This window comes from Vidua macroura, chromosome 21 (assembly GCF_024509145.1).
Source record: "Vidua macroura isolate BioBank_ID:100142 chromosome 21, ASM2450914v1, whole genome shotgun sequence".
Taxonomy (NCBI): domain Eukaryota; kingdom Metazoa; phylum Chordata; class Aves; order Passeriformes; family Viduidae; genus Vidua; species Vidua macroura.
In genome coordinates this window covers 7,012,774-7,038,786 of record NC_071591.1, presented here as the reverse complement: position 1 = coordinate 7,038,786, position 26,013 = coordinate 7,012,774, and the positions used below count along the sequence as shown (strand labels likewise).

Sequence of the window (26,013 nt, the reverse complement as noted above, 5' to 3'; positions counted from 1 at the left end):
TGTGCACAGTGCCACGGGCTGCTCACCAGCACTTCCCTGCCCACCACTTTGCATGGCTGTGTTTGCAAGTGTCTTTCTGAAGCACAACAGGACCATATAATTATGTAAATGCACACGTGGCTGGGAGAGTTTTTCAGTCTCTTTGGGCTTCAGCACAAATCTCCTGACACTTGCTGGCTTATTCCCCTTCACTCCAAAGTGCTTGCTGCTTCAATAGGATGTTCATGTGAGCACCCCAGCTTTTCAGATTAAAATGAGGAGGAAGAAGTGTGGTTCTAGATAGCACAGCTGGCAAGAAGAGTTTGAGACAAGCAACAGCTAAGGCTTAAAAACCTAGAAGGCAAAATAAAATCCAAATTCTGCCTATCCTCTGTAGGTTTTTTTAACTCTCTGCAGTTTTTAAAATCAAGATCACAGTTCTTGGGCCAAGTCCAACTTATACATGGAGATAAATCCTCAAAGATCTGTGGTAGGCAGCACACAGCCAAGGCTCCTACACAGCAGTGTGAGAACTGTCACACTGACGTGTGTGGTGACATCTTTATGTGAACCTGCAGCTACTGGCAGTTCACATGTACGAGTTTGGTACAGAGGCTTGGGCTGTCCAGAGCTCCATTGATTTGAAAAAGCTGCTTGGGAACCTGCCTGTGAACTGTCTGTCACCACGAATGAAGAACACCCACCCCCTCAGCTCCTTTTCATCTCACTCTGTGCTGTGCACATTGCCACAACACTGCAGTGCCTTCATCTCACTATCAGAGCACTCCACCCGGCCTTTGAAGCAATTTGCATTGCCAGCTGGGGGCCAGGGGGAACCAAAGCAGCATTCCCAGGTGGAACAGGGACAGTGGTGCATCTCCATTGACTCCCAGGCTGCAGCCCAGGGGAGCTGGCAGAGCTCCCAGCACCCAAACACTCATCCCAGCCGCAGGAAGCCGACATACCTGTATATTTTATATCTGGTTGTAAATCCTTGACGATGTCTTTCCACAAAGGATAAGTAGCTCCGTGAGTGGTGGAAAGGCCCCCTGTCTGAAATAAGCCAATCAAACTCCTTGGAGACATGTTGGTTGGTAGCAGCTGGGTCCTGGTGGGAGGGCTGTATGAGTATATGGTCCCATATAAACAGGAGGTAGAGGAACTCAACAAGCCTCCAGTTCATGCTTTTCTGTCTGCCTTTTTCCTCTCATTCTTGCTCCATTCTGTGGAGTCCTGTTGGAAGAGAGAGGGGATAGGAGGAAGGAAAGAGAGAAAGAGAAATGGAGGGGAGGAGAGGGAGGAGGGAGAGAAAGAGAGAGATTAAAAATGCTCTGATCCTTTGACAACCTTCTCTCAGGATTAAAACAGATGTGGAAAAGCAAGCTTTAAAAGACTTCAGTTTGCCTGTGTTACACCTTAGAGTATTTGGCAGTGTTTTATTCATGTATTTAAGTGGTGCCTTTAACCTCCTGAGCATATACCACCTTTGAAATAACCAGGTCCTGACCTGAGACATCCTCACCCCAGCTTGTCCATCATTTCCCTCGTGAAGTTCTCCACAGTGCTGCAAAGGCGAGTGAAGGCCAGGCACAGGAGGTGGCTGCACCCTAGGCTACAATTACCCCTTTATTGTCCCTTTAATGCTGTGCCAGAGAAACGTGTCTTCTGCTTTCATGTCTCTCTGATGATCTGTAATCCATACTCTGTGCAACCTGAGCAATCTATAAAGACCCAGCTCTTACTTTCAAGTGCTGCCAAAAAAAGAAATAAAACAAAATAATTACCCAGGTTTGGCGACGAGCACACACGGACACGCAGACACACACACACACACACACACACACACACACAACTATGAAATCCTGCCAAACTCTGACAGATAAAAATGTCCTCACCCTGCTTTCCTGCTGGGGTGCTGGGGAGGTCTGTGTGGGGCAGGGGATGGGGTCTGTTGCTCTCTCAGTTATGGAGGGACCTCGAGGCTCTTCCCAAGGTCAAGGCTCTGCAGGGTGACAGGCTGAACATGCACATTCAGCCAGGGAGATCCATCCCAGCACCTGCAGCAGGGCACACTCCCTGCCATGGTGGGAGAGCAGCAAAGCAAGGCTGGGGACAGCCCTGTGCCAAGGCAGCTCCTCTCCCAGGCATGTGACAAGACATATGATGAGTGGGAAGGCAATCAGGGGGTAAGGTGCCCTGCCAAAGGTTACACAGCAAGCCATGGGTACAGCTGGAAGAGAGCCCTGCTCTCCTGACTCCCATTCCCAGCGTCTCAGCCCTTAGCTCATCCGCCTCCCAGCCAGGCTGCTGGCACCGTGGCACTGCTGGCACCGTGGCACTGCTGGCACCGTGCCCCAGGTGACAGGTGAGGAGCCTGCTTAGCTGTCACCCCGCACCCAGGATGGTCCCCTCCTGCTTCCACAGCACAACGTGGCTGCTGCAGCAGCTCAGCCTGTTGGGTCGTGCTCCTCGTCCCTGGGAGCTGCTTGGAAAAAGTCATCTCCATGCTCACAACTGGCTCCTGCCTTCTGGGTTTTGTGGAGGGTGTGCCAACACTGTGGGCTGGCAGGGATCTTGAGGCTGCTCCCTGACTCTGGGAGCACAAGCTGTGCTCAGGACAGGTGATACCCACCTGTTTCTGCAAAACACAGGGCACAGAGACTGCAGATACTTTTTAAAGCAGGAGAAATGAGGCAACTCAGGGCTTTGCCACAGTGAGATTTCATGTCAGGCTTCTTTGTACATCTCCAGAAAACTTTCTGGTTTTGATCCTGAGTCCTCTACAAGCACTCTAAAAGTTTGTAACTCCCAGAAAGAACAGATTTTGCTAAGAGTGCAGGAGAGGTGTGCTAGAGGTGCCTGCACTCACAGCACTGTGTGTGAGCCTGGGCTGGTGTGAGCAGCAGAGCACAGAGCAGAGGTGTTGGTGGTCAGCATGGCCATCCCTCTGCTCCAGGAGCTTTCCCTGGAGCATGGCAGAGCTGCATCCCATGGCAATGAGTGTGTGAGCTGCTGTGCAGGTGAGTTGGAGCCCTGGATGTGCTGGGCAGCTCAGGAGCCCTCTGTGTGTGCCAGAGAGTGGGAGCCTACACGTGGGCACAGCATGTGCTCGAGGAGCTGCAGAAAGCTCAGCAGCACTCCACAGACCCGAGCTGAGTAAGTCATAAAGATGACACTCAGCTGTTGCATTACAGGAAGAAATGGGGGAAAAAAAAATCAAGTATGGAAAAGTCAGCCAATATTTGATTTTTCTGTTGGTCCCATATAAACTTCTTTCTAATTGCAGATGGAATATTACTGTTATTAAATCCGGTGGCACCTGCAGCTCTCGACTGAGAAGGTTGTTCCTTCTCTGGAGGCATGTTTTTAACATCAGCCTTCACCACTGACTCTTATTTCACCCCTAAACAGGGCAGTTCTCAGTGCTTAGTCCCTCACATCACACACAGAATGGTTCTACTTTACCTTACAAAACAGTTTTGTAAGGTAAAGTAGAATTTGGGAGTTTCTAGCCCCACACAGAGGACAACAGAACACATTCCAAGTGGGCCACAGAACATCCCAGCTTCCACTCACTCATGAGCCCAAGGTGATTTCTGGGGAATGCTCCCAGCTACATCCCACCCTCAGCACCTCCAAATTCCAGTTCAGAAGTGCATTTCTACTGCTTCTCCACCCAGGCTCCTTCACTGCCTGGTTGCTCTGGTCCCATCAGCTGCAAACTCAGCGTATTTGCCATGAGCTGGGTGTGCAGACAACAATCAGCTGCTCTGTACATGTTGTCCCAGCTTCCTTGGCTGTCTGTTCATTAAACTCACCCATAGCTATTCCCCTCATCTGCCAGCCTGGATCAGTTTTCCCTTAAATATTTCACTGTCTATTGGATTTCTATTGCAGAGAGAGGAAGGGAGCTCTTGTGTACCCAAGTGGGGGACAGCCCCCCTCCAGTTTCCAGCACAGTGCAAGTGATAACTGAAACATGAGAAGAGCCAAACAAAATGGGCCTCAGAGAAATCCCAGTGTGTCCTTCCTACATGTGAATATCATACACTGGGGAAACATCAGCTTGTGAAAGAGAGGAGATAGTCCCTAATTCCCCACACACAGCTCTTCATCCTCCCTTCCTCTCCTTTGGGGCACAGTTGGAGTCAGGATGATTGGGGCTGTGATGTTCTTATCCAGGAGGTAAGATATGGGTAGAAGATGCCTCAGGACCACTGAAGAAATGATCACATCTCCAGCCTGGAAGCTGCCTGGATCAGTTCTGAGAGCAGGGAATGGTGCCCCAGGCAATGGAGGATGGTGGAGCACAACTGGGTCCAGACTACTATCACACCATCAACTTTAATTTTTTAGTAGTATCTTTTTCCCCCCTGTAGCTGCTGTAGAGATGTTGTTTCACATTAAAGATTAATCCACTCCACAGGGCTGGTCCCCATGGAAGCTATAAAGCCTGCTAAAGTGGGACTATCTTGTGTCTAAGACAACATTATGAGGTGCATTCAATCTACCTCCTAACAAGCTTGAATCAGAAATTAATTTTTCAGGTATCTTTATGGGGCTCCACTGATGTGAAATATGTCCTGTGGATTTGGTAAAAGGAACCAGGGAAGAGGCAGGGAAGGGGATGCCTCCAAGTCTAGAGCCCTTGGGTGGGAGAGCCAAGGCTAGCTAACAGCTAAATCTGGTACAGAAGCAATCTGTGGACTAAAGTGTAGGCTTGGGGGAGCCAGACACTGGGTTTTGATCCAAGAATCCAGTGTTTTGCTCAACTCTGCCCCAAAACTCCCCCTATGACCTTGGGCAGTGCCCTTACATGTGGGATCTTGGCCTCACTTTCCAATTATCAGCATGGAGTCACAATGGGATTTGTGTGACCATTTAGACCATGAATTTGTTGGAGAGGCCAGAATTGGGCTGTAGCACCTCCTGAAACTCAAACCTGCTGCCCATGTGGCTCCCAAGGTGCTTCTGTCCCGCTGGGAATGACAACCATTCCAGGCAGCTTTGCAGTTAACAAAACCCAGCTCCAAAGCCCATTTCCACAAGGCAGAGAAGCACAGCAGAGCAGTGGGTGAGCTGGGTCCTTCTGGCTCATGTCAACAAACACGATCACACAATCATCACACCTGTTAATAAACATGATCCGTGGGTGAGCCAGGACATGGCTCCAGTTCACAGCAAACAAGCAGTGGGAGAAGAAAATGTTGGATGTTGCTGACTCTGAGTCATGGTACAGTCATTTTCCAGCACCATCCAGCATGGAAGCACATCCCCCAGTGCACATGGAGATCCCTCTTAAAGCCCCTTGGAGTTTGTTAGATGGCTTAAGATGCCCTTTTTCTAATACCAATTCAGCCTGGAACATTAAATGTTCCTTATCTTATGAGTCTTCAGGATTCTTGGAGGAAAAATAGGCAAGTATTTTCTGTAAAGTGCAAGTTGTATTTGAATGTACACTTAATTTCTTTGTGATTGATATCTATGTGTTAATTATATTCTATTTTCAGCAATACCTTCGCTGTCACAAGGCAGTGCCTTTTATCCAAGGAGTTCAAATTGAATTAGAGACATTAATTAAAGCTCTCAGCACTCTAGTAAGGCAGGCAAGTGCTGTTACTCCCATTGTTTCTTGAAATAAGAAGAAAAGAATAGAGCTGGATGTCTACTTAGCCACTTAAAAGGTAATTTTTATACAGTGGGAGAGCTCAGAGTGATAGATTTTGCACAAAATTATACTGCAAGGTCTGTTTCATCCAAGGGAGGCTGTGCAGCCCCAGATCCCTGCTATAAACAGGCAGACAGGATGCAGGTGCTCTGACTCTCCAGCGCTTGCTGTGAACACTCCTCTGCCTCCTGGGATTTTCTACCTTTCCCCTAACCCCTGTACCTTTCATTTATCTCTTCTATTAGATCCAAACTGATCTCACACACATCCCTTCTGTTTTCCCATGCTCGTTGTTGTGAACTATTTCCATCAGAAATGCAGACTCAGGAAAGAGAAACTACTGAACACATTATTTGCAGTACAGGAATAAGTCCCCTATCTCTTTAAGCTTCATGCACCAATAATTCTTCCATGTGTCCCACATTTGGTTCTTGGCAGGTTGAGAGAGGTTTCTGCCTGCTGCCATTTACCAGAGGGAAGAGGCTAACAATTGCTATTTGTATCTGAAACAGTTCTGCTCTTCAGCAACTTCACACATGGCTTTAGGATGCTGATAAATTAGTAAGAGACTGAAGTGTCAGGGGAGAGATGAAACAGCTTATGTTAGTTTAGAGCTCAACCCTGGAAAGTGACAAATGTCTGACCTCATTTCAGAGAACAGATTAAGTGTACCCTTAATTTTAAGTACAGGATGTGCTGCTACTCTACCTTTTATTCAGCTGTGCCTGCTTTGAGTTTGTGCACTCAGATTCCTGGACAGCTAATTGCTGCCCCACACCTTTAGGATTTAACTTGTGGAGCAGTAACATTTCTGTCCTGCCCCTAACTGAGAGATGGCCCATGAAAATATTGGAAAGACAACAGCCAGGAGCAGCCTTGCTTGTCCTTTGGAAACCCTGCCCAGCAACCCAAGCAAGCTGGGGACACCTTTCCTCTGTCAGGGCCAGAGGAATTCAGGCAATGTAGATGGAAAGGGAAGCCAATCTGTCAGGGTTTAAGTCATATGAACTGCTGTGGATAAACCTGAGCTCTGGGAAAACAGAATTTGGGCACTTCTGACCTAGATGTCTTTATAGCTTAGACTGCAGACACTGATATCTGACTGAGTCAGGGCTGGAGCTGCAACTCAGCAGTGGCTCTGACTCTCTGGGTAACTGTGGCATACAACACCATAAAATCCCAAATGGTTGTAAACCTGGTTTTTTAGGGAAGTGGGATTTCACTGTTTCAGGGAGTGATTGGCTAATCCATCCCCAAATCTCAGTAATTCTGCTCTGATCACTGTCTAAATTTGCATTATTCTTTAACCACTCCAGTTTTAAATATGCATGAGTGGTTAGACCTGTGGGATATTCATCAGCTGAAATATTTTGGGTGAGGAAAGGCAAGGAGAGAGGATGAGAAATACCTATCCAAAAATATCAACAGAGTCCACAAATTCACTTCACTTTTGCCAAATTGCTCATGCTGAAAAAAATAATGATTGGGAGATGTCAATGTTTGGGTTGTGAGAGCTCCAAGGGGTTTCCAAGTCTCTGTTTGAAACTACTGGAGCTTTTTCTCCTTTTGATTTGTCTTTCCACCCCCTAAAGATGGAAGAGTGATAAAAATATCACTTTTGACCCGAAACGACTAGTAGGAGAAAAGATTTTTTTTCTTCTTTACAGTTTATCAAAACTTTGCTTACAACTACTCAGAATATTCCACAAACCAAAACCATCCCACAAACCCCCTTTTATTAATGCAATCCAACCAGCAGCCTAAAGGGAGCAGTTTTTGTGCAAAAACTCCAATTTCTCCCTGCCTGTAAGGAGGCAAGAATTGTAATGGTAACAGCTCTGTACCTGCTCTCAGGTTGTTTGTCCCACACTTCAGCTAATTATAAATTCCTGGTGTGATGCTGAGGAGGATAAGAGGCGGCTTCAAACCAAGCAAGAGTAGTAGGTGACTCCACCAAGTCACAAAATCAGGTGGTGCTGGACAGAGGGAGTCAAACCCCAAAAGTCCTGATCATAAATCTACTGGCCAAGGTGCCAAAGTCACTGCTCTGAATTCCAGGCTCCACAGGCACTTGGGTCAGGGCTCTGTGTGGAAAGGAGATCCTTCTCACAGTGCTCCATAGGTTGGGAAAATAATTAAAATGAATTTCTGCCCGTGCGCACGCGTACATGGGACAGGTTTGTGGTGAAGTGTCACGGAGTTTTGAAGATGGTGAAGGGTCTAGAGGAGAAGCCATAGGAGGAGCTGCTGAGGTTTCTCCAGACTGGAGAAGAGGGGACTCAGGAGAAGTTGTGGCATTCAGGTTCCTCACAAGGGGGGGTGGAAGGGGAGGCACGGATCTCTTCTCTCTGTGACCAGTCAAGGGATTGGAGGGAATGGCTGGAGTTGGCCAGGGCAGGTCAGGCTGGAGAGCAGGAAAGGTGCTTCCCCCAGAGGGTGCTGGCACTGCCCAGGCTCCCCAGGGAATGGGCACGGCCCCGAGGCTGCCAGAGCTCCAGGAGCGTTTGGCCAGCGCTGCCAGGGATGCCCAGGGTGGGGTTGTTGGGGGCTCTGGGCAAGGGCTGGACTTTGGTCTTTGGGAGTCCCTTCCCACTCAAGACATTCCACAATTCTGAGACTCTGAAGCCAATCCTGCTGAATGCAAGACTGGAACAGTGGGTGCTGCACAAACAGCAACCAGCAAGGCGGTCCATGCCCCAAAAAGCTCAGAATCTATTTAGGAGAGCAAGGACAGCAGATGGCCGGGGCCAGATGGGGGAACGCAAGGGAACAGTGAGCTAATCCCGCTCAGCGGGCTGCGGAGCAGCGGTGTCAGCACACCAGCAGCCCAACTGTTGGCAAGAGTTTGATAGCTATTGTCACAAATGAGAGTTAAAAATAGGGAGACTGGATAATGAGCTCGCTTTTGGAGATGTTTGTGAGGAACTCCTCTCATTTGTGAAGTGGCAGAGATAGAATGAATATAGATGGTAATAATAATAATGATAAATTGCACTTTTCTGAGCTGCTTATTAAAAAAAAAAAAAATATGGCGGGTGTTGAGCAGTGATTTCTATTAAGCACTGCCCTGAACTTGAAATTATTCCTACTATCATTAAAGTATTGTCCTAGTTAGTCCACTTCCCCATAATTTTTTTCCAAGTTACACAAAAATGCAGCTCTATCTTCTGTCTTGCTCAGTATTTATACACCTCATCTCAAAGTCCAGTAATCTTACAAGTGTTAATAGATTTTTATCCTTGCAGTAACTTTAGGAGATGGGGAGATGCTGCTTTTTTTCCATTCAGCAGGATGGGAATTGAGACACAGGGTAGATTAATGGCTTGTCCCAGATCATTTTATAACTGCTTCAGGAATTCAACCCAAATCTCTTCCGTCTCAGCTCAGTGCTAGGTCTCCTTGCAGTACCCTTCCCACGCACCTTCATGCTACTGTTCCAGAATTAGCTGGGACTTGCCACAGAGCTGCTTAGAATTATTTTGGATTGCTCATTTCATGTCAGGAAAATGCCAATTCATCCGAGGCAAAACACTTCGTAGAAATTTGTTGATTTAAGGGGGAAAAAAAAGTCGTTTTGGTAAAGTCAGCTTTTCTTTGGAACAGAATGTGTTGAGTGTTCCGTTTGGAAGGGATCGGTTCAAGATTGTGTTTTGTTTTTCATTACATGTTGAATAACATACATTCAAAATCAAAATCAAGTGTTTTCTTAAGCTGTGTGTTTTGACTGAGCTGAAATAGATTTTGTAATTTATGCACAAGAGGAAATATCCAAATTCATTTAATACTTTTCTTGCAATTTGTAAAAAGAAACACCTGCAGACCAGACACAATAAAGTGTATAAAAATCATAAAAATCATACTATTCCCTTCAATCTTTTACGGGAAATTCAGGAAAGAGTAATCTGAATGCTCAGTTTAATGAAACCTGTGCCAGAGTCCAGAAATTCTGGTTTTTGCTTTCACAACTGCTCCATCCTGGTGCCAGTCTTGCCTTTCTAACATATTCCATTGCAACAACTGGGACCTGTAAGCTGAGAGGCTGAAGGAAAAAAAAAGTGATGCCAAAACTCCTCTGGAGAGCGATAATGTAACATTCAAGCCAAGAAAGTCAACTCATATCCCACACCTGACAGTCTGTGCAATATTTCTGCCCCAAAGTTCATTCCTGGGAAGAGACTTTGTCACCTAAGCTCCACATGGAGTGATCCCGCTCCACAGGGCTTGGGAAATGCAAACTACCACTGCTTCTTTCAGCAAAAGAAGCTGAGGTTACCTAATCCTTGCAAATGGTTTATCTTCCCCTTTGTCTTGTCTCTCTAAAAGGAGCTTAGCCTTTGGCTGGGTTATTGTGTTCTAAGAGTGGAGGAGCAGAAGGGGTTAAAATCCACAGGCCATTCCTTCTCCTGCTGCTTGGATAATGCCAGCCTGCCTGCCAGGATGAAAGGCACCACTGGAGCTTCCTCTGGGCACCACATTTCGCCACCACTCAGCTGGATGGAGCCAAGAGGAGCAGGGGCAGCTGAAGAGGGGAGAGAAAAGGGACTCTGAGCTGTCGCTTGCAAATTCCAGCCTTGGGGAGCTCCACCTTCCTTATCCCACTGAGTGGATGAGGAATTTGCAGTGGCCATAAAACTTTCTGTGCATTTAGTCCCCCTGGTTCCTGCCACTGTCTCAGACCCCTGCCAGGGCACTCTGGAAGCAGGGTGAGACCTCCCAAGGATGGCATGGCTCAGGCTTCTGTGGGGGAACAGAGCTGCAGGTAGGGCCAGGGTGAGCACAGCTGGTCCCTGATGTGGGCTCCATATCCCTGCAGCTCCCTGTGGGATGACTTAGAGGTGAGTGACACAAATCACTGGTCTAGGTATGCAGGGCACTGCTCTGAGGCTGGAAACACCCAGGGTCAGCCCCTTCTGCAGCCCAGCCACCCCATAGAGAAGTTAGATGCACTGCACTTCAATTCAGGCTAGAAATGTGAGCTAGAACGAGTATTTCCCCCAAATAACAGCATTTCATGGGCAGCTTCTGCAGCAGAAGTCAGAAATCTGGAGCTCAGGCTCTGCCATTGCAGGTCCTCCTGCAAAGTCTATTGAAGTCAATGAGCCTTGGGTTGGATCTCATTGCAAAAAGATAATCAAATACCATATTAACTCTTAATTTGGAACAGCGTATTAAATTAGAAACTCACATTAACCTGGAACTGCATTTATATAATGAGAAGATTTAAAATCTGTGTATCATGAAGGTGGGAGAACTCCTACCCAAAGCTGTTCTCAGCAGCCCTGAATCCCAGAGCCAATCTACCTGCAGCACTGCATTTCCACCTAGTCCCCAAGCCCTAAGCCTGGGATTTCCACTGGGACAGAAGGATGTGTGGAAAATAAAGCCATCTCATCCTTACCAGTATTAATCTGTCAAGCACAGAAGGCTGGTACCAGCCTGACTCCAACCAAAGCCAAGAACTAGAAAATCTCAGAGGATCTTGAGGATCTGCACTGGCATCACAAACACCCTCTCCCATCAGTGCACCAGTTCAGGAACGGAGATATGCTAAAAAAATTAAAAACTGGAGGAATTCAGTGCTTTCTGGGATTAAAGTTCAACACCATTCAGGTCTGAGCATCTCAAGCATTGCAGCCCTTCGTTAGCCACATTCGAGCCCACCACGAGCTGTGAGCTTTATTTATTTCCTTCCCTGAGACTGTTCTGCTCTGTGCTTAATCCATCTCCTGACCACCTGGAGCGTTTGAGAGTCTTGGCTATGATGCTTGTCTGTTTAGATAGACTGTAAGTAGAGCTGGTCAAAAAATTTTGACAGAACAGTTTTTCGCAGGAAAACGCGGTTCCCTCAGAATCGAAACGTTGCATGGGAACGTCAATTTTGACAAACTTTTTTCATGTTTAAAGTGTCAAAACAAATCAGTTTGACTTTCTCTCTTCATTTCAGTCATATTGAAATGTTTAATTCTGAGGAAATAAACACATTATTTTTGTGTTGTTTCAATTAATTTGTTTTGACATTTTTGCCTATTGTGTATTGTATTGATATATGTTTAGAATGTATTATACATTGCATAAAGCTGTTTATTTTATGTGTTATCACACAATGCTAAATATTTCCCACAGCATCTTAGTGCTTCAGCACTAAGGAACAGAAGATATCAATGATCTCAAATTATTATTGCTTTTAAATTTTTAGGTCATAAGAGCCTTGTGGGATCATGGTTCTCCTTCACACTGAAGTTTATAAAAAACACCACATATCAAAAGGCAAGAATTTCCCAAGGAAATTGTCCATTTTCCAAGCAGCTCTGTCAGCTCAATGACAGCAAAGTACAGCTCCTCTCCCTTCTGCACACCAGAAAACCAATTCCTCTACTTGTTAAAGGAAAGAAAAAAAAAAAAAAGAAGAAGAAGAAGAAAATGCAGATTTTCCCAGAGTGGAATTTGTATGCAATGTTTTCATGAGCATCAGGGATTTAAAAGTCTGAATGCCATTGACCTCCTGGGACCTCTGTCTTCCAAACCACTTACACACTTTTAAAAGATGTATTCCACCTCCTTCTTGGAAGCCTACCTGATTTTTTTTTTTTTTTTTGCTTGTTTGAAACCACATTTCTGCTCCCCTGCACGTCACAGAGGGGAATCACTGTCTGTGAATTTCTGCCGCTGCGTCTGTGCAGGCGGTGGGAAAAGTGGGTTGAAAAGAAGGACAAAGCAAGAGGCAAAAGGGAGGGCGAGGAGCTGAGCCTGCAACAAGGCAACTCCATCCATTCCTCATTGCAGGGAGGAAATTGTCCCCAAGGTCCCCTGAGCAGCCACAGGCTGGGTAAGAGACAGAGGAGGACACAGAGCCCATTTTGAACGTGGAGAAAGGCAGGACCCCACCTTCTGGGTGCACTTCATCCAAAAGGGTTAAAAGATAACTCAACAGAGAAATAATCACTCAAAAAATGTTTGTCACATGTGGATGTGACAGCCTGGTCAGAGAGTGAGAACACCAGATAAGTTTTCCCAGAATTGGCCTGAGAGACTTTAGGGAGTTAAAGATAAACAATGATAGCTTATTAATGGATTTGCTTGTCACCACAATTTTCAATAGGGAAATGAATTGGAATTTAATTTGTTTATTTTATAGGATATAGTGTTAGTAAATAACTTTGTCTTAAAATACTTTTCTATTAAATAAACTCCTGTGTGGGATGGGGATGGAGAGAGAGCAGAACATGGCCATGCATGACCTTTCTCCTTCCCTCTCCTCCCTTTCAGCAGGGATAAATACACTCTAGGGGCTGCTCCTTCTGAAGGAAGGCTCAGCACCCTGGGAGAGAGGGATCAGTCCTCACCACCTCTCCCTGGGAGAGCTGTGTTTGTGCAGTGGGAATAAAAAGCGGCATCCCCAACTTTTGGAGATTTACTTATAGTGGAAGAGGGGCTTTTCTGTCTGCTTTTCCTCTGAGCAGGACATGCCTGGAAATCTGAATTCCTCCACACAGCTGCCAGGAGTGCACCTCTAAATGCAGATCTGCCTGGAAGAGTCCTTGTGCTCCAGCTGGCCTGTCACTATGGATTACAGCTCTTGGCTAATAGTGAGCACTGCTGGAGTCTGAGACTTCCATTAAAAGCCGATGTTTCCACCTCCCCGCCCCACAAATGGCTCCATCCCATCCCAGCCGACGTTTCTGTGTTTGTGGCCTCATCTCTGGGGTGGGGAAGGAGCAAAGTGCCACAATTTGTCTCTGTGTTAGGCAACAATGGAACAAGTCAAAGGCAGGAAAGGAGGTTTGAGGATGATCAATTTTGAAAACTGTGGATAATTTTCTTGAAAGTTGACTTTACCCCTTGTCACCAGCACATCTGTAGCATTGGAGCCCCATCCCTCTGACAGCAACAGTACAACTGAGCATGGAGTTACCCCCTGGAAGAGTCCTTGAGGGAAATGCTTCATTACTCCAAGTTACACTGTGGAGTGTCTTTGGAAAGGAGGAATGCTCCTGCAGGGAGATAACGCCCATCCGTGCCAGACACTGCAAATCACAGAGAGCCCTTCATCGCCAGAGGGTCTGAGGGCTGCTGACAGAGCCAAAAGAATTGGCACGGACACTTGACCTTTCCTCAGTGCCAGGAGGAGATCACTGACCAGGAAGAACAGCACATGCTCAACCAGGCTCTACAAAGGGAGGCAAGAAGGTCTGGAAGAATTGAGAGCTATTTGTAAAACAAACACTGCAGTTTCAGCTCAGCCTGTGCAGTTGGCCGGCGTTGCCATCACTCGTGGGCAGGCCGAGGGGTGACTTCCAGTTTGGCAAGTGCCAGGTGCCATCACAGCTCCTGCTGCTCCAAGGGAGACATTCAGAATGAATGCCTACAAGGCTTCCACGGGAATTCTGAGAGATTCACACCTTTGTGGGCTGGGGGAAGGACAGAACATGCTGAGTGGTACTTTAAAGTTTCCTCGGCATGGTGTCCTGCCAAAAGGAGTGAGTAGTCCCCTCCACCAGCCTGCACACATCCTCCTGCTAGAACTCCTCACCCTGGATGAATCCTGCACGCCTCTGCAGCTTCCCAAAGTGACTTTGAAAGCAATCCAGAGCAAGTGTCACATTTGTGTCTTCAACAGCCTGACTCCCAGAAAGATCCTGTGCAATCAGCTGGCCAAATCCAAATCTGAAAAACACCTCCATGGCTGGTCATGATTAATTAATTCTGCCTTGACATTCCCCAGGGCACCTAGCAGCTAGTCAGAGTTGCCAGAGAAAGAGACACTGCTGTGGGAAAGGATAAATAGTCTTTCCTCAACTGCAGACATCAAATTAGATAATAAATAGCTGGCTAGATACATATTTTTGTATGAGTGTTAAATTAAATGCAGAATAGGAATACAGCTGGCTTATCCCTGTGAAATCAAAGGTGTTGGGAAGGAGTTTCCAAAGAAAGAAAAGTATTTAGAGTCTGCTGTGCTCATGAAGACATAGCCTGAAGTTATCTATCATGGCTTATGTGACTGTTTACAATGACAGACAGCTATTCTTGGACATTTTATTCCTGGTATAATATTCTCAGACCAGAGCAGCTCAAGGAAGCTTCCCTCTAATTTACACCTTTGTTTTGTCCCTCCTTCTGCAGACTAGACAGCATCTTTGTTCCCATAGGAGCAGCACAGTTTGTCCCCACCAGCTGTTGTGGGCTTAGCCTGTGCTCCTGAGGGAGCTGCAGCTGCCAGCCCAAAACAGGGGCTCTCCCCCTTAAACACTTCAGTCCCCTAAAGCCACAGGCTCTGCCCAGATGTTCCCAGGGACCACGCAGCAGAGGCTGCAGTGACAAACAGGGGATCCTGCAGGAAGCTGGCAGGGGTGTGGTGACACCCCGGGCTCACGTGGGGCTCTGTGGCCCAGAGCAGATGGCTGTGGGACCCCTGCCAGCACAGGCAGCACCATCACCCCTGTCTCACTGGATGTGCACATCCACAGCTGATGTTCCTCCGGTGCCCCACGTCCCTGTGCCCAGACCCAGCCACACAAATCAAGTGCAGGATGCCCTGGTCTGAGCTCCTGTCACAGCACAGGGCAGGGGTCTGCTGGTTCCCCTTACACATCTCCCAGTCCTGGAATCTTTGCTTTGGCCCCTGTATCCCTGAGGAGACAAGTCCCACCTTGCAGATAGGTTGATGTTCTCCTCCTGAGACATTCAGTTCAGGCTCTGTCCCCATTGCAATGAGGTTTCTGAGCATGCAGGGGCTTCATCTGCCTTCCTGCACCTTTGTCCAGGGTCTGAAATCTGTTCAGATCATCCTGTTCCTCCTTCTTTGCAGCTTTCCTTCACCCACCTTGCTCCTCCTTTCTCCATCACAGCAGGCACAGCCAAGACATGTTATTAACACTTGCCACTTCGTTAGCAATCTTCTCCAGGAGGAGCAGAGGAGAAAAGAGGAAAGCGTGCAAAAATTGGAGAGTCAGGAAAGTTGGATTAAAGGAAGAGTAGCAAAGACTTGAAGGTGTGAATGAGAAAGTGCAGGAGTAGAAGGAGTATGAGGCAAATCTAATGGGTGAGAAAGAGATTTATAATTAATCCCCAGGCTGGTGAGAAAGCAGGGAATGAAGTCAAGACCACACTCTTCTCTATATGGCTCTGCTCCTGATTTACTTTGATTTCAGACAGATCTTTTTATTTTCTCCTTTTATCTCCCATCACTCTGGACCCTTTGAGTATCTGTTATTTGAGGTAGGAATTGTCTTTAACTGTGTGCAGCAAAAAGGAAACTGCAATCATAGGCACCAAAGGATGCGAGACATTGTTTTTAACACATCCTAAAATTAGGCTCAGAAAAGTGCTTGGGGATTGTCTGCCAATGTTTATTAATTCAGATTGAATTCATTAGATAGTTACTGTCAAAAAGTGGGATGGGAAAAAATTAAAATAATCAAAGTACATGACTGCATTATTTCTTAATGTAAATGCTTCATGATGAGGTGTCTATAAAGTGGATCTAGAAGGAAATGTTTAAAAACCAAAACCGACCAAAAGTGAAAGAATACAGTTATGAAAAAAAAAAAAAAAAAAAAAGTTATTAATTTATACAAAATTCAAGTTTTGAAATTATTTTCTACTCTCTTTTCCTTTTAGTCTCAAATATAAAACCTTTTCATTCTTCCCCTGCCACTCTAATTATATTTAAATACCTAAAAGTAATTTTTTTCCCTTCATTTTTTCTTCCAGAACTAAACTGATGAAAAAAAAAAAAAAGAGAGAGAAATCATTATTCACCTATTCCTACTAGGAATTCCAATAACTGTCAGATCTTCATAACAACATGAGGGATCTCAGCAAGGCTGAGTTTCTCTGAGTTCCTTAAGCTGACGACTTTCAGATCTTTGCTGTCTTCTAGTCTAAACCTGCATTCAACAGAGAACTTAAAATGAAATAATTAGATTTACAGCAAAATAGATGAGCAAAGCCCTGTATCAAAAATGAGTGAAAAGTTCCCAGGAAATAATCTGAGAGTGAATTTACTTTTTCCATTAGAAATTGCCATATGCTGCTGGTTTATTTTAAGAAAGTGACACCATCCCTTTTCACCCTCTATTTATCTGAATTCTTTCTTTTCACTTCTCCTGGCTTTCTTTTTTTTTTTTTTTTTACTCACCACAGAACCAAAGAGGCACAAAGTCCCTACAGAAAACTGGAACATGTGATGTCCAAGTGCCTGTGACATTAAGCCAAAAAAAAAAAAAAAAAAAACAAAAAAACCCAAACCAGCAGAGCTCCCTCCATCAGCCATCCCTGACTCAAACCCCTGAAGAACACTCGGAATGAGGCACAGGCACGCAGGATGGGCACAGCCTGTTCCAGGGATCCTGCTCCTCACGCAGTGTCTGCACCCATTTCTGTGCCTGGTTTCTCCAGCACAGGACCCTGCTCACAGCAGTCTTGGCCCTGGAGGTATTTAGGGAAGCAGCACCTGCTCTGCTCCCTGCATGCAGAGGATTATAGAAAATTAGCTATGTGTGTAGGAACTGAGCATCTAAATATCTCAGGATGTTTCCACATTGCCAAAGATCTCAGCTCCCTGTATTTGGAGTTTCTCCAGGAGAAGGAAACAAGCTTCCCTCAGAAGTAACCCAGTTCTGGGTATATTTTGATTTATTAACATCAGTTTTGGGCAATATGAGCAAGCACAAATCCTCCAGTGGTTTATTTTCATCTTCCACGGCCTTGCAGCACTGTCCCAGCACATGCTGCATGCTTGAACACTCTGCACGTGGGGCATGGAAATGCATCCTGAGTGTCTGAACACAAAATTCTGCATTATTGAGCTGGGAATCAGTCCTCATATCCCTTCGAGTGCCTGTTATTTTAAACTTACACCTAAAAATAAAATCCAGAGTGTTTATTTCATTTTCCCAAGTCCCAACATTACTGATGGAGGTTTGGAGACCAGAGCAACGCTGTGCAAAGGCAGCAGAGTGTGTTTGTCCCCAGCCCTTCCATCCACCACTGCCACAGCACCCGAGGGAGGGTCGTGCCCCAGCACCAAAGGCGTGTCCCTGTGATGTGACACACGAGGGTTTGGGGACTGCACTTCACTGGTGTCAAGGCTTTACAGAAGAGCTGCCTCAGAGGAGCAGCAGTGAGAAAAAAAAAGTGCAGCCACGGACAAAATTTCTGTCTTCAAACTTAACAAAGTAATGAGAAGCCCTGCAGGAGGATCCACTGGTAGGAAGGACTTAGCAGCCTCTTTTGCTCTTCTATTTAATGCAGGCAGCTTTATCATTAATTGCTATTTACTGCAAATGCTGAAGTTCGTAAAAAGATTAATATGAAAGAGCAGCCTTGATTCAGCATTCTTAAAGCACAATGCACACATCTCTGTGTCTGTGTGTGTGAAATTGCAAACTTCATTTTATGGTTTGTGCATGTAAAATACTCATTTCTGTGTGCAAGGGAGGCAAACAGATACAGTTAGCATGTTCTTCTCTTATCTATTCCAGTAAAAAGCCAGCTCTGCCAGTGATCTCAGGCAATGAGGAGAGAGATTAATTCAGGCCAGATTTCTGAAGAAGCAGCCATTTTACTGGAGTGAAGGGGAGAGAGAGGCAAACAAGCACTGCTTTTGCCCAGCACTGGAAATGTAAAGAGTCAGCATAGCTGACTACCAGTCTTTGGGGGATTATATTTCCTGAGGACAGAGGTTACTGAATTCTTTAAAAAGTCTGGATTTTCCCTCATGCCAAACTTGGATCCAAGTTCCCTGGGTAGTTCCCATCCGCTGTACGAGCTGGAGGCTCAGAGCTGCAGCCCTGAAGGGAGTCAGCTCCTGTGCATGGAAGCACATGCATTTAAAAAGCTCTTCTGCAAAGCTCCCGGCCTAAGTGACCTGCCCAAGGTCATATATAACATGTCAGTGACAGCACCATGATTGAACTACCTCGCTACAGCGCTGCTTTATTCACACTGTGCTGCTACATCCCAAAGCAGCCCCTGCTGCCTTCCTCTCCTTATCTCATCCTCCTTAGAGACACATCTGTCCTGTGCTCCGTAAACCATAATATACCTGTAGTCTTTTATTCACTATCTGTCACTGGGCACTTTTATTACAGATCCCTGAATTATCCAGCCCAGACTGCAATCTACTTATTCCTGCCAGCCGTTCTCGCTTTTGACCCTCGCCTCACCTTTCAGCCTTGTCAGTGTTTTAAGGCTTTCAGGTACTTGAAATGCAGGGACAATTCTGATTCTCTGGGGAAATCCAGCAGAATTGCACTGAGGGCAGCCTGCTGGTCTCCCTCTCTTTCCTAAATGCAGATGGGTGGGAATCAGAAGCTTGCACTGGTTTCTGCAGTCTCATTTGAACCAATCCCTCAAGAGTACTAACAGCTGCCATTTTAGACCTCTGATCCCTATTCTTGCTATCCATAAAATTTTATTCCCCTCCTTTCTCTGCTCGTTTCATCAGAAATCAATCTTCCAATAATGCAGGTAAATTGCAGTCCTACCTTATAACTTTTTTTTTTTTTTTTTGCATGCATCTTTCTGGTGAATTTTGTGGAACAAAACCTCCCTCATCCATTCCCTCCCAGCCCAGGCCATGAGCACAGTAATCATCACACCTCCACAACACCTCACCAGCAGATTTGCACCTGCCACTCACATCTCTCTCTCTTTTTTACCATCCAAGAAACAAAGGAATCGTTCCTCCCGATGTGGCAATTTGTCTGAGCATTCACACCTGCCCCACCAGCGAACTCTGTGTTCCCAGCAGCCAGCTCCCCGCTCCCTCCTCCCAGTCACACACCTGTCAGAACTTTATCCCATCTATTGATGTGTTTTCCTCACAGATGAAGGGAGCACTGCTTTATTACCTGACCATGGCAGAGCATCTCTGGGTGAACAGAGATGCTCATGGCCAGTGCAGAAGCGGCCCTCAGCAAGTGTCACCTGCTGAAGCTGAACTTCCCTGTCTGTGCTCAACAGCCTTGTTTCTCTTCACCCAACCTCTGTCTTCAGCAACAGGAACAGAATGGCTGACAGGAGAGGAAAGGTATGGAGACAGGCACATTCCTCCTCCCTCCCAGCAGCACGCTGATGACTGGGCAGGACTTTGCCCAACACAAGGCAGACAGGGGGAGTCACCCTGGGACCCTCAGGAGGATGGGACTGTGGGGAAAATATGGGGAGGGGACATGGCTCCATAGCTGATCTCTGTCCACCCTGTCACTCCTACCAAGCTGCTTTGGTTAAGTCTCAGGATTTCATGCACCCAATTCTCTGTCACAGCCTCCCTGCATCAGCTTGGGCAGATTTTTTAAGGTGACATCTTACAAACACCTTGGAGGCTGATTTTCCAAGTGTTCCCCATATCCCATGGCAGTAGTTAAGGTCCTGTTTTCTATAATGTTCTCCTACCTTTTGTCACCAACTACTTTCAAAATCTGTCAAAGCAAAATTGCAAACTGAAATGCTTCTACTGACAGGATTTGAATTGTTCTCCAAGCCTTGTGCTGCATTTCCTCGGGTACTGAGCAGAGGTGACAGCATTCCCTGTTTCTTTTCCTCCTCCTCTGTCCAGGCAGCAGGCTGTTGGGCACAGGGACCTTGTATCCCTACAGAACCTGGTGCTGGGAGACTCCAGGCTCATCCCAGCTTTGTGCCATCCTGATAGAGGAAACTGAGCTGTGCAGCTCAGGGTCACTGCTGCTGCCTGTAACCACCCGTTTCATGTCCCACTTCAATATCTATTCTAATCACTGAAATTACTTTTGTGGGAGTTGACACAGAAGAAGAGATTGCTGGATTGATATTCTGTCTGGCATTGATGAAAACCTTTTTATAATACCTTAATCCAGCACCCACAGAAGCAATTTGCTAATCTCTTGCTGACTTAGCTTCCAGCGGGATCGACCATAGGCAGTCACATTACCTGGCCAACCATATTATGCTCTTTTTATGCAGAGAGAAAATGTCCTTCCTGACCCCAGAAGATGGTCATCCTTTCCTTTGAAGCCTGAGACCTGATTACCATTGTCCCAGATTGCAGGGCTGCAAATGCTATTAATTGCTACAAAGTTATGTAGCCTTCAAATCCATCCGGACTTTCATCTCAGCGACATCCTGCAGCAGGGAATTGTGTGCCTTCACTATACACTGAAGAAAGGACTATTTCCTTTTAATTTGCTTTAAAAGTTGTGCCCTTTAATTTTGATGTATCCCCTTGTTCTTCTGTCATCAAAGTGTTAAAATACTTCTGATCGCTTTTCATTTTAACCTTCATATACCTTTGTACTGGAACCCGAATGTCCCTCCTCACTCCCAGCTTTCCCAGACTAGATGAACTATAATTTCCAGGCTTCCCTTATTTAACTTGTTAATATTTGTAAAGCAATTTAAAATGTATTAATATGGTTCAATTATAATATCACTTCTATTTTCCATCCTTCCTTTTAATGTCTCAAGTGTCCATCTAATTTGCCATCAATCTCCATTGATTCTCCCTCTGATGATATGTTAGTCTTTATAATATCCCAGGGAATATTTCTTCTGCCTTCCTGACCAGCATTTTGGAACAAAGAAGCTGCACACTGATGAACCATAAACATGATTCACTCTGCACTTGGCATGTGTATGGATTTGCTGTTGCTTAGGCTTTGGTCTCGGAAATCAGTTTCATTATGTCCATGGGGCTGTAATTAAAAAATTGTCTGTGTGATTCCTTTGCAGGATCGGGCTCTTTGTGGTTCTGATTCCTCTCGTTCAGTGACAATTGAGCCCAGGTGTGAAAAAAAGTCTGTGTTTGATAAACTTTGAGCAATATCTGAGCACTCAGTGACACATCTGCAGCAGCAGGGCCTTTGAGACAAGAGGAGTGATTTTGACATCTATCCAGTCACAAAGAGGGGGGAAAATTGAGATATGGTTATTCACCCCTTCTCTTTCCCATAGAAAGCTGGGTGACACCCAAGGAAATTATGTGGTACTAGATCTAAACCATCCCCCCAAAAAATACTTCCATAGATGACTCGTGACTTGCTCCATTACTGCAGAATGTTATGAAAACACAAAGCATGAAAGGAATCAATAAAGAAATAGTCACACACAGGATATTCTGTCTGGCACTGCAGATGAGAGTCCTCAGACAACCACTGACTTTGCACATCCTCACACAGGTGAAAGGTTATCCCAGGAGTGACAGCACTCATCCATGTCTTTCTGATCCCTTTAGTGTCCTACTGTTGTGCTTAGAGCACTTCTCAGTTTTTTCCAGTCTTAACAAGGCCCAATCCAGCTTCATCAGCAAAACAGATCCCTCCTTCATCTCTCATCCTCCAACAAATTCCCTGAGCAACACTTCCAGCTCCAATCAGTCTTTTCACCTTAGCTCTTCCCCACAAGAAGCAAATAAAAGGATTGATGCACATGTATCTCTAAATGCACAAAAAGAGTTTTATCTAAATATTTATAAACTCAAATTTCTGCTCTTTGATTACTTTAGGTAAATACTGAGGAAAAATCCTAATTGGTCTCTTTTCCCTGGTTGACCAGATTTATCTATTCACTGGCCTAAAACATGGTCCATCATTTTCAAATACTTTACAATTCTCTTTTAGGAGACTGGAAATGGCAGATAAACACATTATCAGCATTCTCCAGCATAAAACAGCAAAGCCTGGAGTAGTTTTGCAGAAGCAACTCCAAATTTGGACAACACGACAATAAGCAATTCTAGAAATAGCTGCTCGTCTTAAGGCTATGTTATAGGGATCCTTGTTGCTGCTTTCTTCTCTCTGTTCACAATTTTAGCACAAACACTGCGCTTTGTTAGTTCTTCCCTTTGACTTTCTCAGTATTTCTTAGGCATTCTTCAATCTCAGCTTGTACCTCCTGAGCTCTCGCTGCTCCCTCAAAACACGCCTTTGATTTTGACTGCAAACCTCGCTCAGCACAGAGCAGTGTGGGAAATGGCTGGAATAACATTCCTGTTCCAGGCAGGAAGGTGGTCTGAGCCAGGAGGGACCCAGAGCCACATATGTACCCCAGCATATGTCTGAGGGCTCTGCTTACCCGCTCACCATCTGTACCTGCCTGAAGAGCAGCCACGCGCCAAGAGCAGCCCGGCTGCTGCAGCACCCGCGTCCTGCCTTGCTGGTGTCCGTTCCACTGATCCCAGAAGTCCAGCTAAGGATTCACACCTGCTCATCCTGGTCCTCCTGCCTGCTCTGAATCTCCAGCCACCTCCCTGGGGTCACAGCTCATTTCTCTTCATTCTTCCCTGGTTAGTTTGAGCTGCTTTGTAATTTTCCACAAATTCCTTTTATTTATTTTTCTGGTCCCGCAGCCTCACCTGGAATGTGCTGCCTGCATGAGGTGATGGTTTCAAAGCTCACCCTCCCTGTCTTCCACCCTGCTTAGCAAGTCAGTATCTACAGCTGCAAGATAAATTACCACAGAGGTCTCCAGTGTTAGCAATGTATCTGGCAGCCACACACACAGCTAGGGCAGGGTAAAGAAATGGCTAAATGGGATCGGTTGTGCCGACTCAGGACTTCTGGCCAAAAGTGCATCCAAAACCATGATGGACACAGTGGAGTCCAGAGCACAGGACAGGTTCTAAATCACACCCTAAATCAAAGCCTAAGAAAGAGATCCTCACTCACCACAGAGCCAGTTAACGGCCCTGGCTTCGACAGGCTGCAGTGATTTACAGCAAGAGGCTGCGAGCTTTTCACAGGAACTTGCTGTACAACATATTCCAGCTGTAGTATGCAAAGATATTAAAGTCCAGGCTGTAAGAAGACCTGTTGTAAGGCTTCAGGATGTATCTTCTCTAAATACCAGGGTAAAGGACATACTTCCTATCAGGATAGCAATGAGACAGGTCCAAGGCATGAGAAGACTACAGGATCCAGAGCTACTCTACTGGAAATTGGGAGTAAGGAGAACAGAGGGGAGTGAGAGCTCCCTCTACTCCTACATTCTCTTTTGATATCCAACCAAAAGTCCTGGAGCAAATTGTTGGGGTTTTGTTGGTTTTCTGGAGCTTCTCTTATGTGTGAGAATCTCTCATAGCTTGGTTTGCAAGCTTGGTGTGTCAGCTGTGAGCCGACTTTGCTGTAATTCATGACTCTCTGGGAGGGAGGATGTCTCTGTGATGGAAATACTCCACCAAATAGTGCCCACTGCTAACACACACACAGAGAATTGTTCTAGGGCTGCAGAGCTCTGTTGGTGCTTCTGGCACGTCAGTTTCTACCTCTGCCCAGCACTTCCATCAGTGAACAACAGCATGTGCCTGGCAAAGGCAATTCACTCCATCCTCCTCTGCAGGTGACCCTCTCTAGATTATTCACTCCTCTATGACTTACTGTTATTCCTATTGCCACTGCAAGAGGTGATCCATCAGCAGTGCAGCTGGTTGTTTTTCTGGAACAGGAGCCAGGAATCACATGCGTGAGAGTTCAAGCAGTGGGGAATGCTATGTCAACACCCAGAAACATGCCACCACCACGGGTGCCACCGTGGGTCCCACTCAGCCAGCCCTGCAGCGGACACAGCAGCAGCTCTGTGCAGAGCTGAGCTCTGCCAGCTGCACCGTGCAGGTAACAATAAAATGGATGTAGAACACATGACTTCAGAAGAACAAATAGCAAAAACAAATAAGCATCTTTCTCCTGTGAAGCTGCTTGCAGGTCCTGCCTCAAGGCTGCAGGAAAACAACTCCCCAAGCAGGGGGCTGTAAATGTTGTGTTAAATTCCCCAGCCCAGGCTCAGGGGAATCCTGGGCCTGACTCTTGTTTTCTTTCCAGAATGACATGTTCATATACCCAGTTTATGCCACCTCCACTTGGGATGTGATCCAGCATTCCTGAAATAAACTTAAGTCCTTCAATAGCCTTCGGCTCACCATAAATCAGCTGCTCCTCCAATTTCTGCTCTTTCTCCCATTTCTCCCTCCCACTAGTCAGGACTTTTCCTTCCCTGGTACAGCATAGCTTAGCTCATCAAGCCAGCAACAGCTGTCCTGTGCCTACTCCAAACCCTGGGAATGTCACCTCATTTGTCTGGTCCATCTCTGCCCATCCTCTCTCCAGACAAAAGTACCTGCTAGATATATCCAGTTTGCTTCCCCAGGTCTCTCTCCTTGATAGCATTTCCCTTTTCCACACCATCTGCAGCCAGAAGCCCACTGCAGCCCTGGCCAGACGTGCTCCAGGCCCAGCACATCAGCTGGATGTGGCCATGCAGAGGCACAGCAAGCAGGGGAAAACCTTCCCTGGCATCCAAGAGCACTCTGGAGTACACACATTGCCAGGAGAAGATATTTTGCCCTGATTCAGCTCAGCACCATTCCCTAACTCAGCATCCTGCTCTGGCAGCCATCTTCCAGGGGAGAGGGAGAACAGCAGGACCAGTCCCCCGTCCATGGATCTGTTTAGAGGCCAGATCTGTGTGTGTGTGTGTGTTTGCGTGTGTGTGTGTTTGTGTGTGTGTGTGTGTATTCTCCCTTTCTGAAAAGCTGCTCTGTGTGGCCTAGAAGGAAATGGGCCAAGGTCCTTACAGTTGTTAAAAATCTCATGATACTTTTGCAAGCAGGATGGTGTAAATCAAACAACTGGGCACAAGCTTCCTCGCTCTGGGTAATTTATATTCTGCCTCACTAAGTTCATCTCTGCACTTCCAATGCATGAAGTGATTTTTCACTTCCCCTGTAGTATTTGCTGGCACGGAAAAGCTGCTGGGCTCTGTCCCAGAAGTAGCTGCATTTCATCACCGGGTGAACGATCCCTGCTCGCACCGGGCCGGCTCCCCGCAGGCTCTGCTCGCCCCGCGGCTCCGTAGCAGAAGGACGCGGCCCGCACCCGTCCGGCCGCACCGGGGCTCCAGGAGCAGAGCTCCGCCGGCACCGAGCGCCCACCCCCGGCCCCTCCGCCTTATCCGTGGCTGGGGAGAGGGGCGGGGGAAGCGGGCAGGGATGCGGGCAGGGATGAGGGCAGGGATGCGGGAAGGGATGCGGGCAGGGATGCGGGCAGGGATGCGGGCAGGGATGCGGGCAGAGATGCGGACGAGGATGACTGTATGCCGGGGAATGCGGGCAGGGGTGTGGACAGGGATTCGGACAGGGGTGCGCGCAGGGGATACTACCGGGGAATGGAGGCAGGGGTGCGGGCAGGGTTGAGGGCTGATGGTGCAGGCAGGGGAGGCTGCCGGGGAATGCGGGCAGGGCTGATGATGCGGGCAGGGGTGCAGGCAGGGCTATGATGCGGGCAGGGCTGTGATGCGGGCAGGGGTGCGGGCAGGGCTGTGATGCGGGCAGGGCTGTGATGCGGGCAGGGCTGTGATGCGGGCAGGGGTGTGATGCGGGCAGGGGTGCGGGCAGG

The 26,013-nt window shown here is 46.8% G+C and overlaps 1 protein-coding gene across 1 annotated transcript in view; it reads right to left on the bottom strand.

Annotated features, from left to right (window-relative positions):
- Positions 1-26,013, bottom strand: part of BRINP1 (BMP/retinoic acid inducible neural specific 1) — an 89,094-nt gene that overhangs the window by 59,064 nt on the left and 4,017 nt on the right. The window contains exon 2 of the mRNA XM_053996709.1: positions 945-1,212. Within this exon, the coding sequence (XP_053852684.1) occupies positions 945-1,162 (218 nt within the window). The 5' untranslated portion in view covers positions 1,163-1,212. The remainder of the gene's footprint in view (positions 1-944; positions 1,213-26,013) is intronic.